The sequence below is a fragment of the Stegodyphus dumicola genome, chromosome X1 (genome assembly GCF_044657685.1).
Source record: "Stegodyphus dumicola isolate Sdum_Otavi_A_Nest chromosome X1, ASM4465768v1".
NCBI lineage: Eukaryota > Metazoa > Arthropoda > Arachnida > Araneae > Eresidae > Stegodyphus > Stegodyphus dumicola.
This window is the reverse complement of record NC_140780.1, coordinates 241847789-241868488: the sequence shown is the minus strand read 5'-3', so window position 1 is coordinate 241868488 and position 20700 is coordinate 241847789. Positions and strand designations below refer to the sequence as shown.

The 20700-nt window shown below is 36.1% G+C and overlaps 1 protein-coding gene across 2 annotated transcripts in view; it reads left to right on the top strand.

Moving 5' to 3' along the window:
* Positions 1-20700, top strand: part of Synj (synaptojanin) — a 227582-nt gene that overhangs the window by 50365 nt on the left and 156517 nt on the right. For both annotated transcript variants that reach the window (XM_085807291.1, XM_085807290.1), the window contains exons 3-4: positions 1040-1307; positions 20103-20328. In XM_085807291.1, the coding sequence (XP_085663417.1) occupies positions 1040-1307; positions 20103-20328 (494 nt within the window). The remainder of the gene's footprint in view (positions 1-1039; positions 1308-20102; positions 20329-20700) is intronic.

The window sequence follows — 20700 nt, the reverse complement described above, 5'->3', positions numbered from 1 at the left end:
CATCTTTCGCTTTAGAAACATTTTGAAACGTAGACAAAAACTAATCATTTTGGACGAATTTTAATGAGATTGGGCCTAAAGTGAGTCTCAAGCTGAGTTGATTGGCACTACGAGAAATAGAGAGATAAAGAAGAAAGAAGCCTACTATTGTTTTATGGAAGGAGATTCCCAAATCCAAACAATAACATGTGTTGCCTTGCTGCTTCTCATCATTTTCCACATATGCCCATCAACTTCGTTAAGGTACAACAAAAGTAAATTTCATCTACTTTAACTGTTTAGTTTTGTGTTTACATTTTTTGGGAGGGGGGTGTATGTGTATGTAATGGGGAAGCTTTTATCTAATAATTTTCATTCGTTCTCTATTAAGAACTTGTGCACAAAGTAAAAGTTTAAATATATATATATAGTCATTGGTGCTTCAAGTAGAGATTATATCCATTTTACATTTATTCCCATGGAGAAAAATAGTCTGTTATGCGAACATGTCGGGTGACGAACAACGTTCAGAAATGAACTATATTCGCGAACCGAGGTTTCAATGTACTAGTGTTTTATGTGTGTCGTTTTGTCAAACGGATTTGATCATTAAATATTTGGTGTGATTAATACCCTCTTTTTTTTTAAAGAGAAAAACCTTTGCTTTCGAGCTACTAAAAATGGCATAATAGATGGTCTTTTAATAATTAATTAAATATTTTTTCATGGTTTTAGGTACTTGCACTTAATTTACATATGCTCTCTGAATTTAAATGATATTGCGAATTAGTTAGCAGTAATAATTAATCTTTTATTTCTATACAATTAAATTTTCATAATTTAAAATTTAAACTAGCTTTATACGAATTAGAGAATATTTGTTAAATTCAAACTTCATTTCTTGCAGCAATGGCACAAGACAGTTATTTAAATTTAATTTTATTTTATTGTTGGTTCTTATGAAACAATCTTGTTATTACTTTTGTATTATCTTAGATGTTACATTTATTAAAACTATAATGGGAAGTAATAAAGTTTTTTTATTTCTTTGTTCTTGCAGGTGGTACAACACTTCTTTACTTGGCTTTAGTCAACAGTTGCCTTTCTGTTGGTAAGGTTCTAAATAGCGAAATATTTCGAGTCACTGAAACCTATTTTATCAGTTTACGTAATAACCTGGAAGATGTTGAAAGAATTCAAGAAGTTCGTAAAGTACTCAATTCAGGCACATTTTATTTCTCATGGTCCTGTACTGAGGAACCATTAGATTTGACATTATGTGAGCAACGGGCACATTTTACAACTGAATCGGACAATCGATTTTTTTGGTGAGCTTACTTCTTTTAAGTAATTTCAAATGTAATGAAAGTATTAAAAGTAGATGTTATTTAAAACCGTTGATTTTGAGTGCAGCCTCCTATTCGTGTTTTGCTTCTGAAGAAGTACTTGTGTGAGCTGTCCTTGAAATTGACAGAATTTTATATACAATTTGCGTGAATCTAAATCTTTTCTAATTAAGTTTCTCTCTTATATATGCATAATTCTCTTCCATATAAGCAGAAAGTATTTAAATTCTGAGTAATGATTGTGTAGTTTGTCTTGCAGATCATCATAGTTACATAAAAAGGAGAATGATGCCTATAAGTGTGCTGATATGAGCTAAAAGCTTAAAAAAAGTTAATTACAGTACAAAGTCCGTAATCCGGACTCATTGGGACTTCGGCGATTCCGGATTAGGTTTTTTTCCAGATTATAGGTCATCAATTTAAATCTGGTAAGATGGCATGCAGAAATTCTACAATTAAAAATATGAAACCGTAATTTATGAAATAAAGAGCAATCATGATCTAAAGGGTATCAATATTTACAAAAAAAAAAAAAAAAAAAAGAGCTTAATATTTATTTGTTTACTTTATTAAACATTTCTTTCAATGTAAGTTGTTTAAGTGGCTTCATGTTTTGTGCTAATATTTTCTCTTTAATTCTATAAACAGACATAATTTTTTGTTCAGTTACAAAGTTCCACTGTTCAAGTCCTGTAATTGCTGTGTCGAGAATACCAACTAAATTGTGAATCGAAATTTTTCCGTTTTCAATAATCTCTGTCACTTTCTCCACTATCGGAAGCGGTATTCTCTGGATCTAGAACCATACTACAGATTTCGCCGTCCGTTAATTGATTGATGATTGGGGCATTGTCGTCGCAATGAAAAACTTCTGTTATATCATCTTCATTTATTACCGCTTCTCCACATTTCTTTACAAAATCCAATAACTGGAAAATTTCACCTTTAGTTTGCGATGTCCGAAAACCTTCAAATTCGCGGCTATCGTCTTCATCGTCCTCACCATGAAATATGGTAGGTGGCCATAAATTATGCCAAGCATTTTTTAACGTATCTGGAGATACGTCCTCCCAACGTGCATGTGTAAACGCATTATGTGCATGCATAAACGCATAAAGCATACAAAAAAAAAGTTTGTGGCTTTGAAGTCTGGATTATATATAGATCATTCCAGATAATGGACGTCCGGGTTACAGACTTTGTACTGTACTGTATTTGGTACTTATATTCCCCTCTGTTGTTCTGCATTTCCAAAGCTCGTTTATAAAACATGTAGCTTAAGTCAGATTTATAGTAATTAAATTGGCTATCGTACAGCATTAATGCATACTTGTATAGAAGAAGCGTATGAAGCTATCTGGAATACTACAATTCATCTTACGGTGTAATGCATAATGCACACGAAGTAAAAGCATCTTTTGACCATACAGGGGGACATTACATTTTCAGCAACGGGTATTTGAACAAAAACGTTTGGGTTTTTTTTATCTGAAACGATTCCTGTCATAGCACAACCATCATAAATCGCTAGATTTCTCATTTTCTAACGCCGTTATTCTCTCTTATGAAGATGATTCTACAGGTTCATCTTTACGGACAGTTCAGGCTATCGAAAACAACATGGCGGCTAGTCTATGAGAGATACCAAAAGAGGCATTCTGAAAATGGTTTAAAGAACAGCAGGAATGAAGCAAATGTGTTTATTCTGGTAGCTGTTGCTTTGAATGTGATTAGGTAATTTCTTACATTTCAAATGGAACTGCTGTACAAGCATTTTCCATGAACGTTTTGAACAGAGAGGTATTACAGTAAGTATTAAATTCATTGTGGGTCCGGGAAAGAAATAAAAGGCAAATTGTAATAAATATTGCTATGTGCGTACAGGTTTTTAATGGATAGAGTATACATAGATCTGTGATAGCTTTATAGAATTTATATTCCCCAAAGGAACACTTTACAGAACTTTTCACAATTACTCGTACAGCTGTTCTTAGTATGACAGAGCACAAACAATAGTTACCACTTCAAACTACTAAGAACTTTAAACACAAAACAGTATCCAAAGTCTCAACGCATAAGCTCGCAGAGTACTTTCTCAGTACTTCACGATTTTGACCTAAACTCTGAACTCAAGTTTGAACTAAACTAAACTGATGCTGTCTATTGTCTTATACAGTTTTTCCCAGAAAGGCCGAGAAATTTCCAGTACCTTTGATTTTCTCGAAATTGCGGGAAAATGTACGCAGTTAGTTATATAAAAATCGGACCACAATGTCACAAAATTTGTCGAGTTTGGGCGATTTCTCTCTAAATTTATCGCCAAAACCTTCACCATCTTGGTGCTAGCTTGGTAATGCCTGTTTATCTCAATCTTAATGGATCTGCACCTGTAACTTTATTTTTTCGTTGGAGCTTCATTCTTGAGACTTTCATCATAAAAAATATACTAGAATTTGCATATAATTTTACTACAATGATTTACATATGCAGAAAATTCGTAACCATATGATGTGTAGTATCAAGACTAATATGCATTTTACATTTATAAAAAAATTTTTCAATGTAAAGATCTAATATGTTTGTTCAGCATCATTTATGTAACATCCATACGAAAATTATCTGTATGTACAATTAAAAACTTTTATTTTGGTTTTTAAATTTATTACAAACATCTGTAATAAGTAAAAAAAACTTAATTTTTCAACATACATCATATATCGGAAATTGCCTGAAAAACTGAGGAATATTAATAACTCTCGAGAGACCTCATAAGTAGTACGCTTCTCGGCCAAGAGGTGATAGTTGATAGGTTTAGAAGGTTGTGTATAGTCAGATAAGATTGCAGGAATTTCAGTTCTCTAGGCAATCAGCACAGTTGGTGCTCTGTATAAATTAAACATATTAATACTTCAAGCTATAACGTACTTAATAACTTTAATTAATTATAATTATAATTAATTATCAATAACTTTAATTAATTATAATTAATGAATTATATTAATTATAATATTACATTATTAACATTTGCAATCTGTTACCAATGCGACCTATTAAAATGTATTTTCCTGCCAGAATTGTCAAAAAAAATTGTAGGGCCACCTAAAACATTTTCAATATTTATCTTGCAAAGAACATTATGAATGCCAGAAGCAACTTGTTTTAATGTACTCAGTCTAGAATTGAGTTGGTGTGAGCTGTACGATTTTATGGGCATCTCTTCATGATTGTTATTAGATTGATAGATGCTTATTATATCCTCAGTTGTTGTTTGTATTAAAACAAGTGGAAATTTTGACTGTTTTTATTTAATCAGCTCTTATTTAATTTTTCAAGATAAAAAAAAAAGCATCAATGCACATTGACCGTGTTATGATACTCAAACCGTTACATCACTGAAGAAAGTTCTTGGTACGGAATACATTTTTTAAAAAATACTTTTCTAGATTTATCAAAAATGCATCAGAATATTCAAAATCGAACACTCATGTTTCTTCCCTCCTTTCGGCTTGTATTCATTTTGAACATAAGATCGCCATCTAACGTTTCTGCTAAATTTCAAGCATCACCCTCAGTGCTTTTAAGTCCACTATTATTGTAATGATTCAAGAACCTTTTGTATATCTTAAGAAAGTGGTATTAAATTTCATATAAGGATGCTAAAAAATCCAAAAATTCCTGCTGTTGAAGATGTCTATTTCACCTGTGTGTGGAGTTAGGCCTCTGGACTATGGTATTTAAAATAAAGCTATTATCAGGGTAAGGATAAAATATTCAGTGTTGTGTTAAATTATTATTTATTCCCCCAATTGGTAACTGAAATTAAATTAGCTCATTTTAAATACAATGTACTTCAGTAAAATATTTTTGATTTGAAAGTTTTCCTCCCTCCAGATTCATCTGCTCTTTTATGACTTAAATGTGAAAACTTTGTTCGCTCTTTCCTCTCAAGTAAATAAAAATCATAAGTTAAATAGATATAAATAACAAAGCATAAAAGCTAACATGTAGCCTGTGAAATATAGTATTGAACACCTAGTTGGAAAATTTTATTATGTAGCCTGTGAAATATGGTATTGAAAACTTAGTTGCAAAATTTTGTTAAGAAAGTAAAGAAAAATGGCTCTATTTCCTAAAAAAGAAATTAATAGTATTGACTATAAAAGGCTTAAAACTGGCTAGCAATTTTTACCACTGATTTTTGTTAATTGTAGTTTTTGCATTTAAATTTGTGTAGATATTTCAAGATTTTTATCCGTTTGAACCAGTGAAGGCAAAATTTTAAGAAATTCTGTATGTTTCCAATATATATATATATATATGTTGAATGATGTCTAATTATAATATTCCTTTTTCTAAATAGCAGATTGAAAATCTCAACTTAGATTCGTTTCTGTGACAACTTGCTTATTTTACATTTAAATGCTATCTTCATAAAAAGTTTTCAAAATTAGTTTTATTAATTGCTTATATATGAAGTTATATTAATTTATTATATTGTATATATTATTTTAATATTTAATACTCTGTATTAGGTTTAGAGTGCATAAAGAAGTTTCCATATTTGGATCTGAAATTTTTTAGTACTTTTTGAGACATTACAAAATTTTACATTAAGTAAATGTTTAGAATCTTTGATGCAGCTGTTAAATGCAGTTTTGTGCTTTAGAAGTATTTTGACAATTTTATGCTTGTAGTCTCACTCTTTTTGGTAGCATACACTAAGTCAAGACTCTGATAGAGAACTAAGCGAATTATCGCTATGTGCAGATAAACAGCAGAACGTAGGAAGGGTGTAAAACACCTGTAGCGATGTAGAGAACTACTCAAAGCTGGCAAATTTGGAAGAGTTGGAATTCGTGAAATTAGCGCACGGGAGCTCTTTTGCGCTGGTGGTAGAGAATTCGGCTCTCATGAAACATACCCTTGATTAAACAGATCTTGGATCGAATCCCAAGGTCATTATCATCTTCAAGGGCGTGCGAAACCCATGTGCTGCTGCACTTCTCATTGGTGTAAAATAGATGGCGACACGAGCGAACAACAACATATCTGAAGCCACCGAGGTCTCTCGCACCACGTGATCGACAGTTGCTACCCGAAGAAAGACCTAGACTCCTTCTCCAATGAGGACAAATAACGAACTACGTCATACATGCCAAGATGCTCCTTCACACATATGCCAACAGACCGGGACCTTTCAGTCATCTACCATGCATCAACGGATCCAAATGAGCTCGTTCATGCACTGGAGCCGCAGACACCACCCGTCAACGCAATGATCAATCTCATCAATGCATTGGGCTTGCAACCAAGCCCACCAACCGGGTTTCCCCTCATATCGCATCAGGAGAGGCTTGGGATGGGCGTGTGTAGCGATCTCGAGAACCAATGCTCAAATGCGAATTGCATATGCTTATGTAGCCTTGCTGCTTTTATAAGCTCTGTTCTTTTAATACCTAGGGAACATCACAGTGTAAACTATCAACTAAATCCCAGCCGGGAAACGGATCAAGGTAGGAAAGAGGGCCGGTTGGCCGCGAAGCGTATAAGATAATCGTTACATAACTACCACTTATCGAAGAGGTTGTGAGAAAAATTCGTAACCAAAACATACATGTGCAAATGTAGCGATATCAAGTTGCAGAAAAATGAACAAATAAACAAATAAAGTGTAAATTAATGATATTTACAATGAGAAATGTAATAAAGTGTGTGCCTAAGTGACGAAATTATGGTCCTGCATTCTGTGAGCAGTAAAAGGCCTTAGTGTGACATCTTCTGGGACGCATATGTAGTTTAAAGAAGCATTAAAATTGCCCGCCGTGCATTTTAAACCCTTATCATAAATTTACTGTTTAATTACTGTACATCAATGTATTCTACCTTCAAATCATCATGCATTAGTTTGTTCCTAATATAGAAATGTGCGTTTGTAATGGTGCGCAAGATTTTATTTTGTACAACTTGTAATTTGTGCAGTTCATTGCTCTTTGCCGTAGCCCAAACTGGCGAGGCGTAACACATCGAAATGTGTCGCAAAATGGAAAGATAAATTTGTCGCTTCCTGCGACAAATTCCAATTTAATATAAATTATTCAAATTTCAATAGGTCCAATTTAGAACACCTACCAAGTAGAAGATTCAGTTGCTGCGCAACACTTTTAGTTTTGTTAGCTACATAGTTGATATGGGTGTTCCACGTTAATCTTTGATTTAGATAAACTCCTAGATATTTGGCCTTGTCAACTGTGGATACCCGCTGGCCGAATAGGTATAGTGGCTGAATAACAACTTTTAATTTCTTCCTGCGTACGATAAGCAGTTGAGACTTATCAGCATTAATAGATTAATAGAAATCCTCCAGTTGGAGCACCATTCTTCAATATCAAGGACAATATCTTGCAAAACGCTAATGGCTCAGTTAGGATTTACTGATTTAACTGCTACCGCCATATCATCCGCATAGCAGGCGAGTAGCGTGTTCCAGTTTAATTTGTCCCTTGGAAAATCCGCCGCATAGAATAAATAAAGAATTGGCCCCAAACAGGACCCCTGTGGACCCTGCTGACATCATCTTGTAGCCAGAATAACTCTGTCTGCAGCTCACAGTGAAGAATCTGTTTGTGATATAAGAATGTGTCACTAAGATAAGCTCTCTGGGAATATTAAACTTGATTAATTTGTAGATTAGACCCTCATGCCAGACGCGGTCAAATGCTTTGGCCACGTTTAGCATGAGCAGTACTGTGCAGCTTTTATGATGGAGTGCGGATCCAATGAACTCAACAAGTCTAATTAGTTGTTTCGCAGTAGACAGCTCACTCCTAAAGCCATACTGTTCATCAGGTAGGAATTGCAAGTAGGGCTGAAATTTCTGTAAGATAATCCTTTCAAGTATCTTGGCAAGATTAGATAAAAGACTAATCGGCCTGTGATTTTCTACTTGTGATGTCTTTAGCGGGTTTGGGAAGCAAAAATATTTTCGCACATTTCCAGCTTTCTGGGAAGTAGCAACACGTAATACAAGCGTTAAAGATGCCTGTGAGTCTTGTAATGCCACTTTTAGGAAAATTCCTGATCATGAGATTCGTGATCCCTTCAATGCCTGGCGCCTTCTTTAAATTAAGTTTAGCGACTATCTTCGTAACTTCCTTCGGAGTAGTGAGCCCACTAGCATTAAGTGCAGTAGGCATCTTCGGTTCGGGCAAGGCTGGGGGCTTGCAAATCGGGTTCCTACGCAGGTGCGTTACCCCGTGAATAACACAGTGTCCGATTTTCTAACATATAGGAAAAGTAAACAAAGTTACATAACAGTCCTTGGATAAAGTGGTAGAATTCGTAGACAGGCATAATGGCATAGGAGTTGAAGGACGTCTGTAGAACCGAGGAGAAACATTGCTACCCCAGGGGGCAGTACGCGTGCGGTGCGAGAGAAGTATAAGCAAGTGCACAGAATCATATCGAGTCAAGAAATGCCAGATAATGCTACCCGAAGAAGTGTGAGATCCATATGTGAACATATATTATATGTACAAGTAATACAAAGAGGTATAACAACATAAATCTGAGATACAATGCAGTAATACAAAAAAGAAAATGAGAATACAGAAGTTGAATTTTTTTTTTTGTTTTGTTTTTTTTGGATGAAACTACGCAATAAAGGACGGCCTAGAGAAGGTGCCGAAGCACCGCTCGAGGTCTCTTTTTGTTTATATTACTTGTAGGGTCATAATATAAAATTGGAATTGTGGGGTTGTTGACTTTGTTGATATTGTCAAAAAATCTCTTTGCTATTTCAGCGAAATATGTTTGAATTTCTAAAGTGTCTGTTTCTTCATGAATTGCTTTATTTCGTATGAACCAGAGGCTCTTAGTTAACTCACTTAAGACAACATTTTGCGTAGTTTGAATCCTTTTTATTGCAGTGGGGCTTGCATATCCCCAAACGGGGCACGCATAAGTGAGCACGGGACGCAAAATAGCTTTATAGATCAGTAACTTGCATTCGAGAGACAATGCTGAGCTCCGAGCAATTAAGGGAATAAGTGTAATTTTACGCGCTCGGAACTTTGATAGTATATGTGTTATGTGAGGGGCCCAAGTGAGTTGGTCGTCTAAAATGACGCCTAGATAAAGGGTCTGCTTAGTCCAGGGGATTGGTTCTCCATACATATGGAGCGTGATGTTTCTGTCAATGTCCTTTCGTAGTCTGGTGAAGAGGATGGCGTCAGATTTCTGGACGTTAATTTGGATCTTCCATGCGACAAGCCATGATTCCAGTGCGTGTATGTGGTTTTGTAATGTTGTGACGGCTGAGCTAAAAGATGCGCTTTGAGAGAGAATCGCAGTATCGTCTGCATAGAGTGCCAGTGTGGTGTTGGGTGTTTGTGGGATGTTGTTCATGTAAAGGTTGAATGAGAGGGGGCCGAGAAGGACCCTTGGGGGACCCCAGCCCTAATGGGCCTGGGGGTGGAGATAGTGTTATTAACACGAACGACAAATTGTCGACCTTTTAGGTAAGAGTGAAGGATGTGTGTGATGTACCCTGGTATGCCCAGGTTAATGAGTTTGTAGAGTAGGCCCCTGTGCCAGACACGATCAAAGGCCTTGGCTACATCGAGAAACAGTGCTGCAGTAGTGGTTTTGTCATTCAGGCCTTTGGAAATGAGTTCAGTCACCCGATACAACTGGTGGATAGTCGAGTGCTTTCGGCGGAATCCATGCTGTTCATTGATCAGCAGGTTGTGTTCTTCGACATATGTAAGCAGTCTGTTCATAATCACATGCTCAGCAACCTGAGTGCCGGAAGAAGGCTGATAGGCCTGTATGATCCAGGATCTTCTGAAGGCTTGCCGGGTTTGGGTAGTGGAGTAATGACTGCCGTTTTCCACAGTGCGGGGAAGTGCTCCAGCCGGAGCATGTGATTAAGGATCTTCGTGAGCTTTAACAGCATGTGCAGTCCCATGTTCTTGATCATTTTGTTCGATATTTGGTCCAGGCCAGGACTTTTCCTAGTTTTCAGTTTCTCGATGTAGTCAAAGACCTCCTCAAGCAGTACAGGGGAGGTGTTGGTAGTGTGGGGTTGTGTTGAGTATTTGGAGAGTGTTTGTGTGACAAGATTGTCTGTGTAAGGGTGTGAAATGTTGTTTGTGCAGAACTGAGTAGCATAGTGATCGGCAAGCGACTCAGCTTTCTCAGTCGCTGTATATGCGATTCCTGCATGGCCAGTTAAGGGCGGAATGTTTGTGTGGCATCTTTTCAGTTTGGAGGTAGTTTTCCAGACTGAATTATCCTCGTTGGAAACAGAGGATAAGTAAGTAGCCCAGTCTTGGTCTGCGATCTGCTGTGTTAGGGATCTGACTTGTCGATTAAGCTGATTGAGCAATGTTTTATCAGGAGGGTAACGTGAGCTCTGCCACTGTTTCCTTACAGCATTTCTTCTTTTAATAAGGTTAATGAGCAGCCTGTTACATTTCTTTGGTCGGTTGGTGGTGCAGGTACTATTGTTTTGCAGAGCAGTTTGTAATTCGTTGGTGAAAGTACTAATTAGTGCGTCAAACTCATCGCTCGTCTGAGGTGTTGGGATGAACAGTGTGGTGTTGTTTAAGGCTTTGGTATAACCAGTCCAGTTAGTGATAAAGGCCTTTTTGAGTGGTGAGTTACGAACAGAGACGTCCAGCTCAATAATGACTGGATTGTGGTCTGAAGAGAATCGTTCAGAGCTTCAACATGTTTGGAGGCACAACCCTTCAACAAGAAGAAATCCAGTACTGAAGCTGAAGTTTGTTCGTAACGTGTTGGGGTGTGTGGAGCTGCAATGGTAAACCCAGCCGTTTCGGCAAATTCGAGTATTACACGTCCAAGGAATGTGTCATTTCTGCAGTTCCACTCGCGGTGGTGTGCATTATAGTCTCCTCCAAATATAATTCTGTTATTGAGTCTGGATAGGGCAACAAAATCTTGCGAAATTATCCTTCGTGATCTGTGTGTGCTTGGTACATAGGAGGAGATAAGAGTGATTGGTGGTGAGGTGAGTGGAGTGATTGTGATAGCTAAGGCCTCAAGTGCTAAAAGCTGTGGTAATGTGTGATGGTGAGCAATGGAGCGCTTAATTAGAATGAGGAGTCCCCCTCCAAGGCTGCGACTATTACGTCTCACTCTGTCCAGTCTGTACTGAGAATAATTGGGTATGCTGAAAGAAAAGGTAGGACTAAGCTTATGTTCTTGTAGGAGTAAGACATCAGGGTTGTACTGATCTATAAACAATTGAAATTCATGTAACTTATGCCTTAGGCCATTTGCATTCCATGTCACAATAGTAAGCAAACTATCCATTAATAGAGTGTTCACCTAACCCGTTGACCTCTTCCATTACTATATACAAAATGTATATCTTCTCCATATATGTGTTTGCACTTCTAAGTTTTGGCAAGTGTTTATTGAAAATTTGAATTAAAGTAGGTATATTAGTACCAGTTTCTCTTTGGAATTCGTTCATAACAGAAAAAAGTGACTGCATATCATTCAACTGACTATTGGAATTAGGCATGAAAGGTCTCGGGGTTGGATGAACACGGGCAGGTGCAGCAGCAGTGGTGACTGCGGACGAATTATCAGCATTCAACGATTTAGGCATCTTCAGCCATTCATTTACTTCATTTTGAACTTTCTGTGCAAACGAATTATTGCATGGTGTTATGTTGGGACTAAATTGCTTCTTTAAGTGATTTGCGAAAATCTTGCATTTATCATTATCAGTGTAGGCTGTCATACCATTTGCTACTACAGGCCTGTCGCATTGGTGCGTGCGCTTAAGCATTTTAGTGAAGCGCCAGAAAGCATCGCAATCCATATCAAGCTCAGCGATTTTGTCATTCCAGTTTTCTTGCCTGAAATCCTGTATTTCCTTCCTGAGTCTTTTACTTATTCTATTGAGCTCGGCTTTCGTGTTCGGATCCCAGGTAGTATTGTAGCTTCTGCGTAACCGGTTTCTTTCAGTCTTGAGTGCCTTAATAAATTTAGGGAACTTAGTAAGCGTATCTGTCATCCGAGTGATTTTGGTAGACTTGTAGTAATAGTTGTTTAAGCATGCAGTGAGAGAGTCAGTTTCCCTGTTGATGTCATTTTGGGTTTTAAGTACTCCTGGCCTAGGGAGCCGCTTCTTAACAACATTATGAAACATCGTGCAATCTGTGTAAGTCTTAGTAGTTGGGTAGCTTATACTTGCAGCCCCCAGTGTCGCTGCCACCGGGCAGTGGTCCGAGCTAAGATCGTCATGTACTTCCAGGATAATATTAATATTAGTGTTAGACAGTATAATGTCTAAGATATCTGGAATGTTCCCTGTAATATGCGGCCTGAACGTAGGCGAATTGGGTGCATAGATCCCCACAGGATGATTACTTATGAATTTCTAAAGAACTTTGCCATTATGGTTGATGCCGCGGCATCCCCAGTCCGTGTGTTTGCTATTTAAGTCTCTTCCTACTATAATGTTCATAGAGTCTGAGATAATGTCCCTGAAAAGCTCTTCTGATAGCCTGTTAGTCGGGTTGTAAATGGCGGCGAACAAAGTGTCCCCAAATTTGGGTAGTTGTATGGAAGTGATCACAATTTCGTAACCTTTGCTTCTATCCGTGGAGATGAGACATGAAGAATATTTACAGTGCACATATATGGCCACGCCTCCACCTCTGTGATGAAATCTGTCACATCGGTAGGACCTGAAATTACGAATATTGAGCCTATCAGCCGGTTTGGCATGTGTCTCAGAAATAAGGCATATTTGTATGTCATTATCGTAGATGAAATCCTCGAATTCATCCTTCTTATCTCTAAGATTGTTAGCATTTTAATTGGCCTGCTACTGTTGATGTTACTATCCATGATTTGGTAGGGACTTAGTTTGCGCGTTGAAACTGCTAGTGGCGGTACTGGAAGTTAAGTTTAATTGTAGTATTACCGATGCTTTAATGGCTTCGACAAGATTTTTAAGGCCTTCGAAAATGGTCCTTGCTTCATTGTGTTATTGTTGAAACTCTGACCGCTAGCAGCAGCCGCATAAGTTTTGTTTGTGATAACCCTGTCGTTAAACGTTTGATTGGGTGGGCTTTTTGAATCTGTTTTAGGCAAGTTCGGGCAACCCCTGTAGTTGCTTGTATGTTCTAATTGGTAATTAATGCACTTGGGTTTCTCCTCACGTGGTTTAGGGCAATCTCTCGATAAATGATCGCCAGCACATTTCATGCATTTCGCGTCATGCCTACATCCTGCCTGAGCATGATGAAATGCCTGACGTCGAAAGCACTGCACTGGCCCTTTTCTACCTTTGTAGGCTTCAACCTTAACATTGAGACCACATAACTTCACTATGTTGTGAATTCCTCTTGCCTTTTAATTTCTGCTTAGGATAACTAAGAATAAAGGCAGATTGTATTTTTCACCATTTCGGCGTCTGACAAGTTGTGTAATTTTTTCTACCGGCAAGCCTCTGTCAACTAACTCTTCCGCGATCTCTGTGAGTGGAGTATCGATTGGTAGGCTGCGTACTACAACCTTAACTTTCTTATTCTCAGGCAGAATAAATGAGTGATATTTTACTCCCTTGGAGTTTAGTAACGCCGTCAAACTTTTGTGCGTTTGTATGTTATCTACTTTTAATTCGTAGTGATCCTGCACTTTCATATTACCAGATTTGAGCGTAATACCTGCTTCCCTTATCATTTTCCTGTATTTGGACCATGAATACTTGCCATCTTGAATAATGATAGGTGGGGCTTTGGTACTTACTTTCTTAGGAAATGTAAATTTACCTAAGTCCTTCTCAACTGGTTCTGAGTCCATGTTTACATTGGGTATGTTTTGTGTGGCGGCGCGGCTTAGTGTTATTGAACTGATCTCATTGGTGCCAGCTTCATAATTATGAGCATCACTTATTAGCCCAGCCGTGTACGTGATCTCATCTGCAGTACTGATAGGCCGCACCATGCTTTCCGTCTGAGACGTACTTACAGCCGGCTTCTCGGGGATCTGACTAGATAGTGTAGCAGCTGGAAGCTCTATCGTGGGCTGACTGGTGGGCGTGGCTATGTTCGGGAGAACAGTTTCATTTTGCGCAGAGTCTCTGATTGGTTGCGGCGTCTTAGCACGGATCACCGTTGGCGAATCAGAAGTCATTTGGTTGCTTTAGTCGGCGTTGAGTGTCCAAGTAGCTGGAGTTCTCCCTTTGAAGCGGTGATGCCTGGGTTTCTTCGAAATTTTAGTGAACCCATGGTCACATTCATCATCTTCACTGTCAACGTCTAGGGGAATTTCCTGCTCGTTGTCATCTCCAAAGGAATACCGATTTGCCAGAGGTACACTGTAGTCATGAGTAGGACTGAGAGGTCTTTTTTGACTTGAGCGAAGTTCATCATGGTTTTCCATCAAGGCAATGGTGACAGGAATTTCCAGGTGAGGTGGGTTGCTCTAATCAGCTCTAATCGTTGCGACATTAGAGCTGGGGCTAGCAGCGTTACAGCTGAGGCGAGCAGTAAGATTTTTATGCAAACAAGCCCGAAAGCCTTCTAGCATGGTGAGGTCTCTGGCTTCTTGCTCGGAGAGCTGAATCTTCGAATCTCGCTTAGCTTCAAGCTCAGAGATGAGTAATGCAATTACATCAAAAAGACGTTCCATCATCATGCAAATCGTAAGTCCAAATCCATAAAAGGGAACAAAGTCACAATGAGCTAAAAAGTGCAAAAGCTCGGTGAGGCCCTTTACAGCCAACAACCGTAAGGTCGTACGGCCAACCTGCTTTGAGCTGAATGCAAAACAGAAAATGCTACGCAGTACCAACAGAGCAAAACACGAGCGAGGGGACTAAGCACCTTCACGCTTCGTATCACAGGCTGAACTGAAAAGCCGGAATTCTTGAAACTAGCGCACGGGAGCTCTTTTGTGTTAGTGGTAGAGAATTCGATTCACATGAAACATACCCAAGCTCGAATCCCAAGGTTATTGTCATCTTCAAGGACGTGCAAAACTCGTGCGGGTCTGCACATCTCATTGGTGCTAATAGATGGCGACACAAGCAAGCAACTACATACCCTTAGCCTCTGAGCATACCACCTCGTGATTACTACAAACCCTTTTATTAAGAACTCAATTAGTCGAATAGAAGGCACTCCTGATGCTTACAAATCCAACCAGCATTTATGGCTTAGGCTTTAAAAAAATAAAGTTAAATCTAAGTCTTATTTAACCCAAGGCTACGCAGAAATAATTAACTAGCTAGTTGGTTGAAACTTACATCGGCGTGAACAGCACTGTCGGCAAGAATAATTAATGCTATCGTAGAATATCAACTAGTAACGTGGCCTTCAACAGGTGGAACATGCTCTGACTAAAGCAGTCTCAAACCCTCACTCAAGTATGATCTCTTTAAATCGCAATTAAATACACGCGAGCTAAAATTTGCATTGTTTCAGGAAAATAGAAAGGGAGAAATGACAGTAAAAATGCATAACATAAAATAACTAGTTATATAAAATAAATAAATATCTTACATGCTGTAAAGAAATTTGTGATAGATCCAGAAGTGCGCTAGTATTAGTAATTTGTCAAACTCAAACATCATTTGACATTGACTTCAAATGGAAGAACTTAATGCATTTCAATAGATGTAGTTCCTAAGTTCCTTCTTGTTCAATAGCAATTTAATATGAATTTTTTCAGTATCTAAATATGTGACAAATATCTGAATATTTTTATTTCGTTGATTTTAACTTTTGTCCTTATACTAGTAAATGCGCGTATACTAGTGACTTGTTCTGTTTATAGAGAAAATGTCCGTATTTCATTTTTCTTTATTAAAAGAAAAGTATTGCTGATAGATCTCATGCTATTCAGCATTATAAAGGAAAACATATTTCACTGCAGCCTTCAGAACATGAAGTTAAACATGAAAGAAAAATTGATATTTATATGCAAATTAAAAAAGTATGCATTTCCAGAACTTATAACAGTAACTTGACAAATTTTGGAATGCAGTGTAATTTGAATACAATTCCAGGCGACAGTCATATACTTAGGCATGTATTTGGCCGCTAATTACAGCTAATTCAGCGGTATTGAATTTGAATATGTATCTTGAATGCTACCAAGAGTATATCACTAGACAATGAAAGCAATTGTAATTTAGAATACATTTATGTAGGATTAATTCACTTTACATTTTGAAATGTGAAATTCATTCAACCATCTTTAAAAATCATGGTCATGTGTTTCGAATGATTTTAATTTAGCAAGAGAACTTTATGTTTTGTTTCCATTAAATATGTTCATATAGCAGTATTTTCACTCATATGTATCTTGAGTGTTAATTCGCTACTTTTCCATCCTGCTCTTTACCTTCTGCTAAATGATCAGTATCAGATTTTGTGCTGAGATGATCTTCGTGTAATTCCACCTTTTCTTTTAGAAATGTACTCAGTTCTTAAAAACTGTGGTCTGCCCCTTTCAATGTTAATGCTGTAAAGCAATATAACATTTCAGAAATAAGGAAGAAAATGGAAGCTAACATGTATATGCTTTAAGATCCACTGCCCTGATGGAGTATTGATGATGTAGTATTTAATATAGTGCTGCAGCTGAAGGGTCTGCAATTTGAATCCAGATGCTGTCAGAGCACATTTTTATAGGTATTATAAATTCTTTTTTTAAAGAAAGTTTATTATTGAAAATATTTTCTAGGTATTAAAACAAAAAATGCTGAAATATCAAAGTTGCATAAAAGTTTATTATATACTTCTTTTTAATTTATTATAATTTTCCACAGATTTACTTATAGTTCATAGCTTCTATTTATAACTAAAACTTTCAAAACATAAAATATTTAAGCATTTAACACATCTGATGCATGATGGCATATCACGATTGTAATTTTTCTAAAGACCTTTTCTTTGAAATTTCAAAAGAAAAGTGCATTTCTTTTGCATTCATAAAATATTTACATTTATAAATATCTTTTCATCTTTCGGGAATCATTATGTGAACAACTCAAATTTTAGCATTGGCTTAAAACTCATTTGCTGAGCTATCCAAAGAACAAGCTTTGACTGCATTTTCAAATATCACAATTTTCATCCATCAAAAATTTATTAGCTGTATTTTTCATAATTTTTTTTTTCTTTTTTTTGAAAAGAGTAAAAATAATGCTACTGAGTATTCAGCAAAAAGTATTTTCTTTTTGTGTTATATTTTAAAAATATTTTTCATGAATAAGTAATTATTTATAAAAATAAAGTAATGTTAGAGGAATTTATAATAACGATAAAAAAGTGCTCTGCTGGAATGGAAATTTTAACTGGAAACTCATTTACTACATTCGTCCGTTTATTGTAATATCTATGCTAAGTACATCAAAGCTGTGGCTCTCCATTCATCTGTTTGGTTCGTTAAATGGAGCTCACTTTGTAATAAGTAATAGTTTTTTTTTTTTTTTTTAAAATGTCATTCCAATTCAGGATATGTGCTAAAACCAAACATTTTAACGATCAGTAATATAGTATTTTAAATTATATTATATATAAAATGATTTTAAGCTATTTTAAAAACTAATGCGCTAATCTTCAAAGTAATGAGCAACAGTAAATAATCCCGTTTTCTAAGGCTTACTATCGTATTGAATCTATTTTAAAGCATTTAAGGGCTTTTAAGACAGAAGAAAAATGCGTTGAAGATGTACATCAAATTTAATTTAACCCTTTGACTGCTAATGAGACATACATGTCCCACTAAAAGTTTAACAATTATTGCTGGGTTAAAAAGTACTTACAGGGATCATCTTCCAATAGTTGGAAAATCAAAACACCACTGTGCTCGTTGTACAGAAATGAACGTAGAGAAAAGAACAAATATAAGTTGCCCAATGTGTAATGTTGGGTTATACAAAGAATACTTTTTACCCTGTATCAAATGATGTAAATCTGTTTCATATAATAAAATTTTCCAGAATAATTAGGTGTGCTTAATAAGTCGATTGCTACGTGTGGGACATATGTATTCCACCATTAACTATGGCTGGGACACATGTATCCCAGCCTTTGGCTTGAAAACCGTTTGTCAAAAAATCCCAAATGCTAAATTTACCTTATTTATGACTTATTTTTTTCAGTTGGATAGAAAAGGAGTAAAAAAATTTTTTTTAGATTTGTAGGCAAAGGGTTAACGGCATTATGTATAATTGTGAATCGCATTGGAAAAAAGGAAACAAAACTGGTATTCCAGTTTTATCTAATAAATTAATTAAATAATTTAAGGTTAGATTTTTATCTTCGTGTGTTGGTCATCTTATTATTAGCAAGGAAACTAAAATGTAGCTTTTATGGGGAGGGGCAATAACTATAGCTTTTATGCAAAAAGCCTGCTGGGTCAAATGCTTATTTTAAAATAATTTTAGTATCTTGAGTTTATCTTCTTTATTTTGCGCTTTGTCCCATCTCATTTGTTTTACTGTTTCCAAAGAAGTATGTATAGATTAAGCATAAAGAAAAATCGATAGCTCTGTTTTGCAGATTACCGTGTAATACTTCGCGAAAGAAAATTTTTTCGCATTATTACAATGGGCTCTGTGCCTTCTTTCTTTTTCAGTTTAATCCTATTAAAATTAGCTGACACTTCTAAGCGCGGTGGCTGGAAATCAGAACTGCGGCTCTTGAATTTTTTTTATTTAACTTGTAGTTCCTGCTGACTTGAATGGCTGTAGAACTAAAAAAATATGCATGTTTCTTAGGACTTCAGCTTTGATTTTCTTGCATATTTCTGAGAGGTCATGCTTGGCAAATGCATACACTTTTTAAATTCTTATAATTATGCGGATTTTCGGCGAAATCGCTGAGCCCAAGATTATCTGATTTCGTTGTAAAATAAAAATTAAACTCCATACTTACATCCAACATCATGAGTTATTAGAGAGAAATCATGACAGCCATTTATCTTTAGTACAAATACTTCAGTAATGAAGTTGTGAAATAAGTAATTGTTTTTAGATCTGTCAGTTATACGATAGTTAGTTAACTAAAGTACAATGCATATCCCTAATGTTCTATTAATTACATGTAATGTCTGCTTAAATAGGTAATACAGCATGTTTGATAGTAGCACTAATTTCTAAACTTTTACAGATGGGGCATTATAGTCAAGTTCCATTTTTGAAAGAACAAGAGCAAACAAGATCACTATGCTCTGCTTTCTTAGCTATATTAAGTTTATGTGTAACTTTTCTGTAAAAGGAATATTAAATTAACATATGGAAGCCCTTTTCTGTAAAAGTAACCTCATAAGATGCTACAAGGTGGCCCGAAAAAGTAGCCCGTCTGCAAGGCTAATATGATAAGATATATGCCATCTTTCTGATGTGATGTGCGCAGGAGTGAATCAGAAGGCAAAATAAAGCTTTATTTGAGGGCATGAAGTCTTCGGACAGATGGATAGGCTGCAGACAGAGAATAAGCGGCTGTGGCCTTCACCAAAAAGCTTGGCACTGGTATTGAAGGCAGGCTATTTTTTAGTGAGCTGCCTTTTGCTTAAAGGCACATAATGAAAGACTAGTTTGATGTAATTTTATATTATGAAATAATTTGTTTCAAAAGGAACTTGAATAATAAAATTATAAGTCTTCAAATTTTTAAAAAATAATTTTTTAAAATATAATTTTGAGGTTTGTAAATTCCTTGTACTTCATTTTGTACCTTTTCTTTTATAAAATAATTCTTCTTTATATGATTGCTTTTACAGGAACAGGAACATGCATGTCAATTTCATCAAGGAAGGTATTGATTGTAAAGACTGGTTATTAAAAATAATATGTGGTGGAATAGAAATTCGAACTATATATGTGGGACATCTTCAGGCTAAAGGCTGCATATTTTCACGCCTTAGTTCAGAGCGAGCTGGAACTAGGTTTAATGTTCGAGGTACTAATGATGAAGGATGTGTTGCAAATTTTGTTGAAACAGAGCAGGTAAGATTACTTTTGATGTAATGGTGTAAAATATTACACATTTCACTCATTCTCTATATTCATATCTATAGCTATAAATGTTTTTTAAAGTTACATCTTGTAATAGGAAAAATTTATAGGTTAATTTGTTATTCAGTATTTTTTAATTTAGTTTTGTAGTTTTCATAGCTGTAACCAATGTTTGAAAAGAAATGAAACATTTAGAAATTCATAATAAAAATTATTTGTTTTGTGAAGTGATGACTATATTATATAAAGATGTTATATATTTTAAAAAGTGAATGTCCATCTCAGGACTTGTATGTCTTTTGACTTGCTTTGGAAATATTACGTATCCTGAATAGAAACAGGGAGCTTACTAAAGCTATGTTC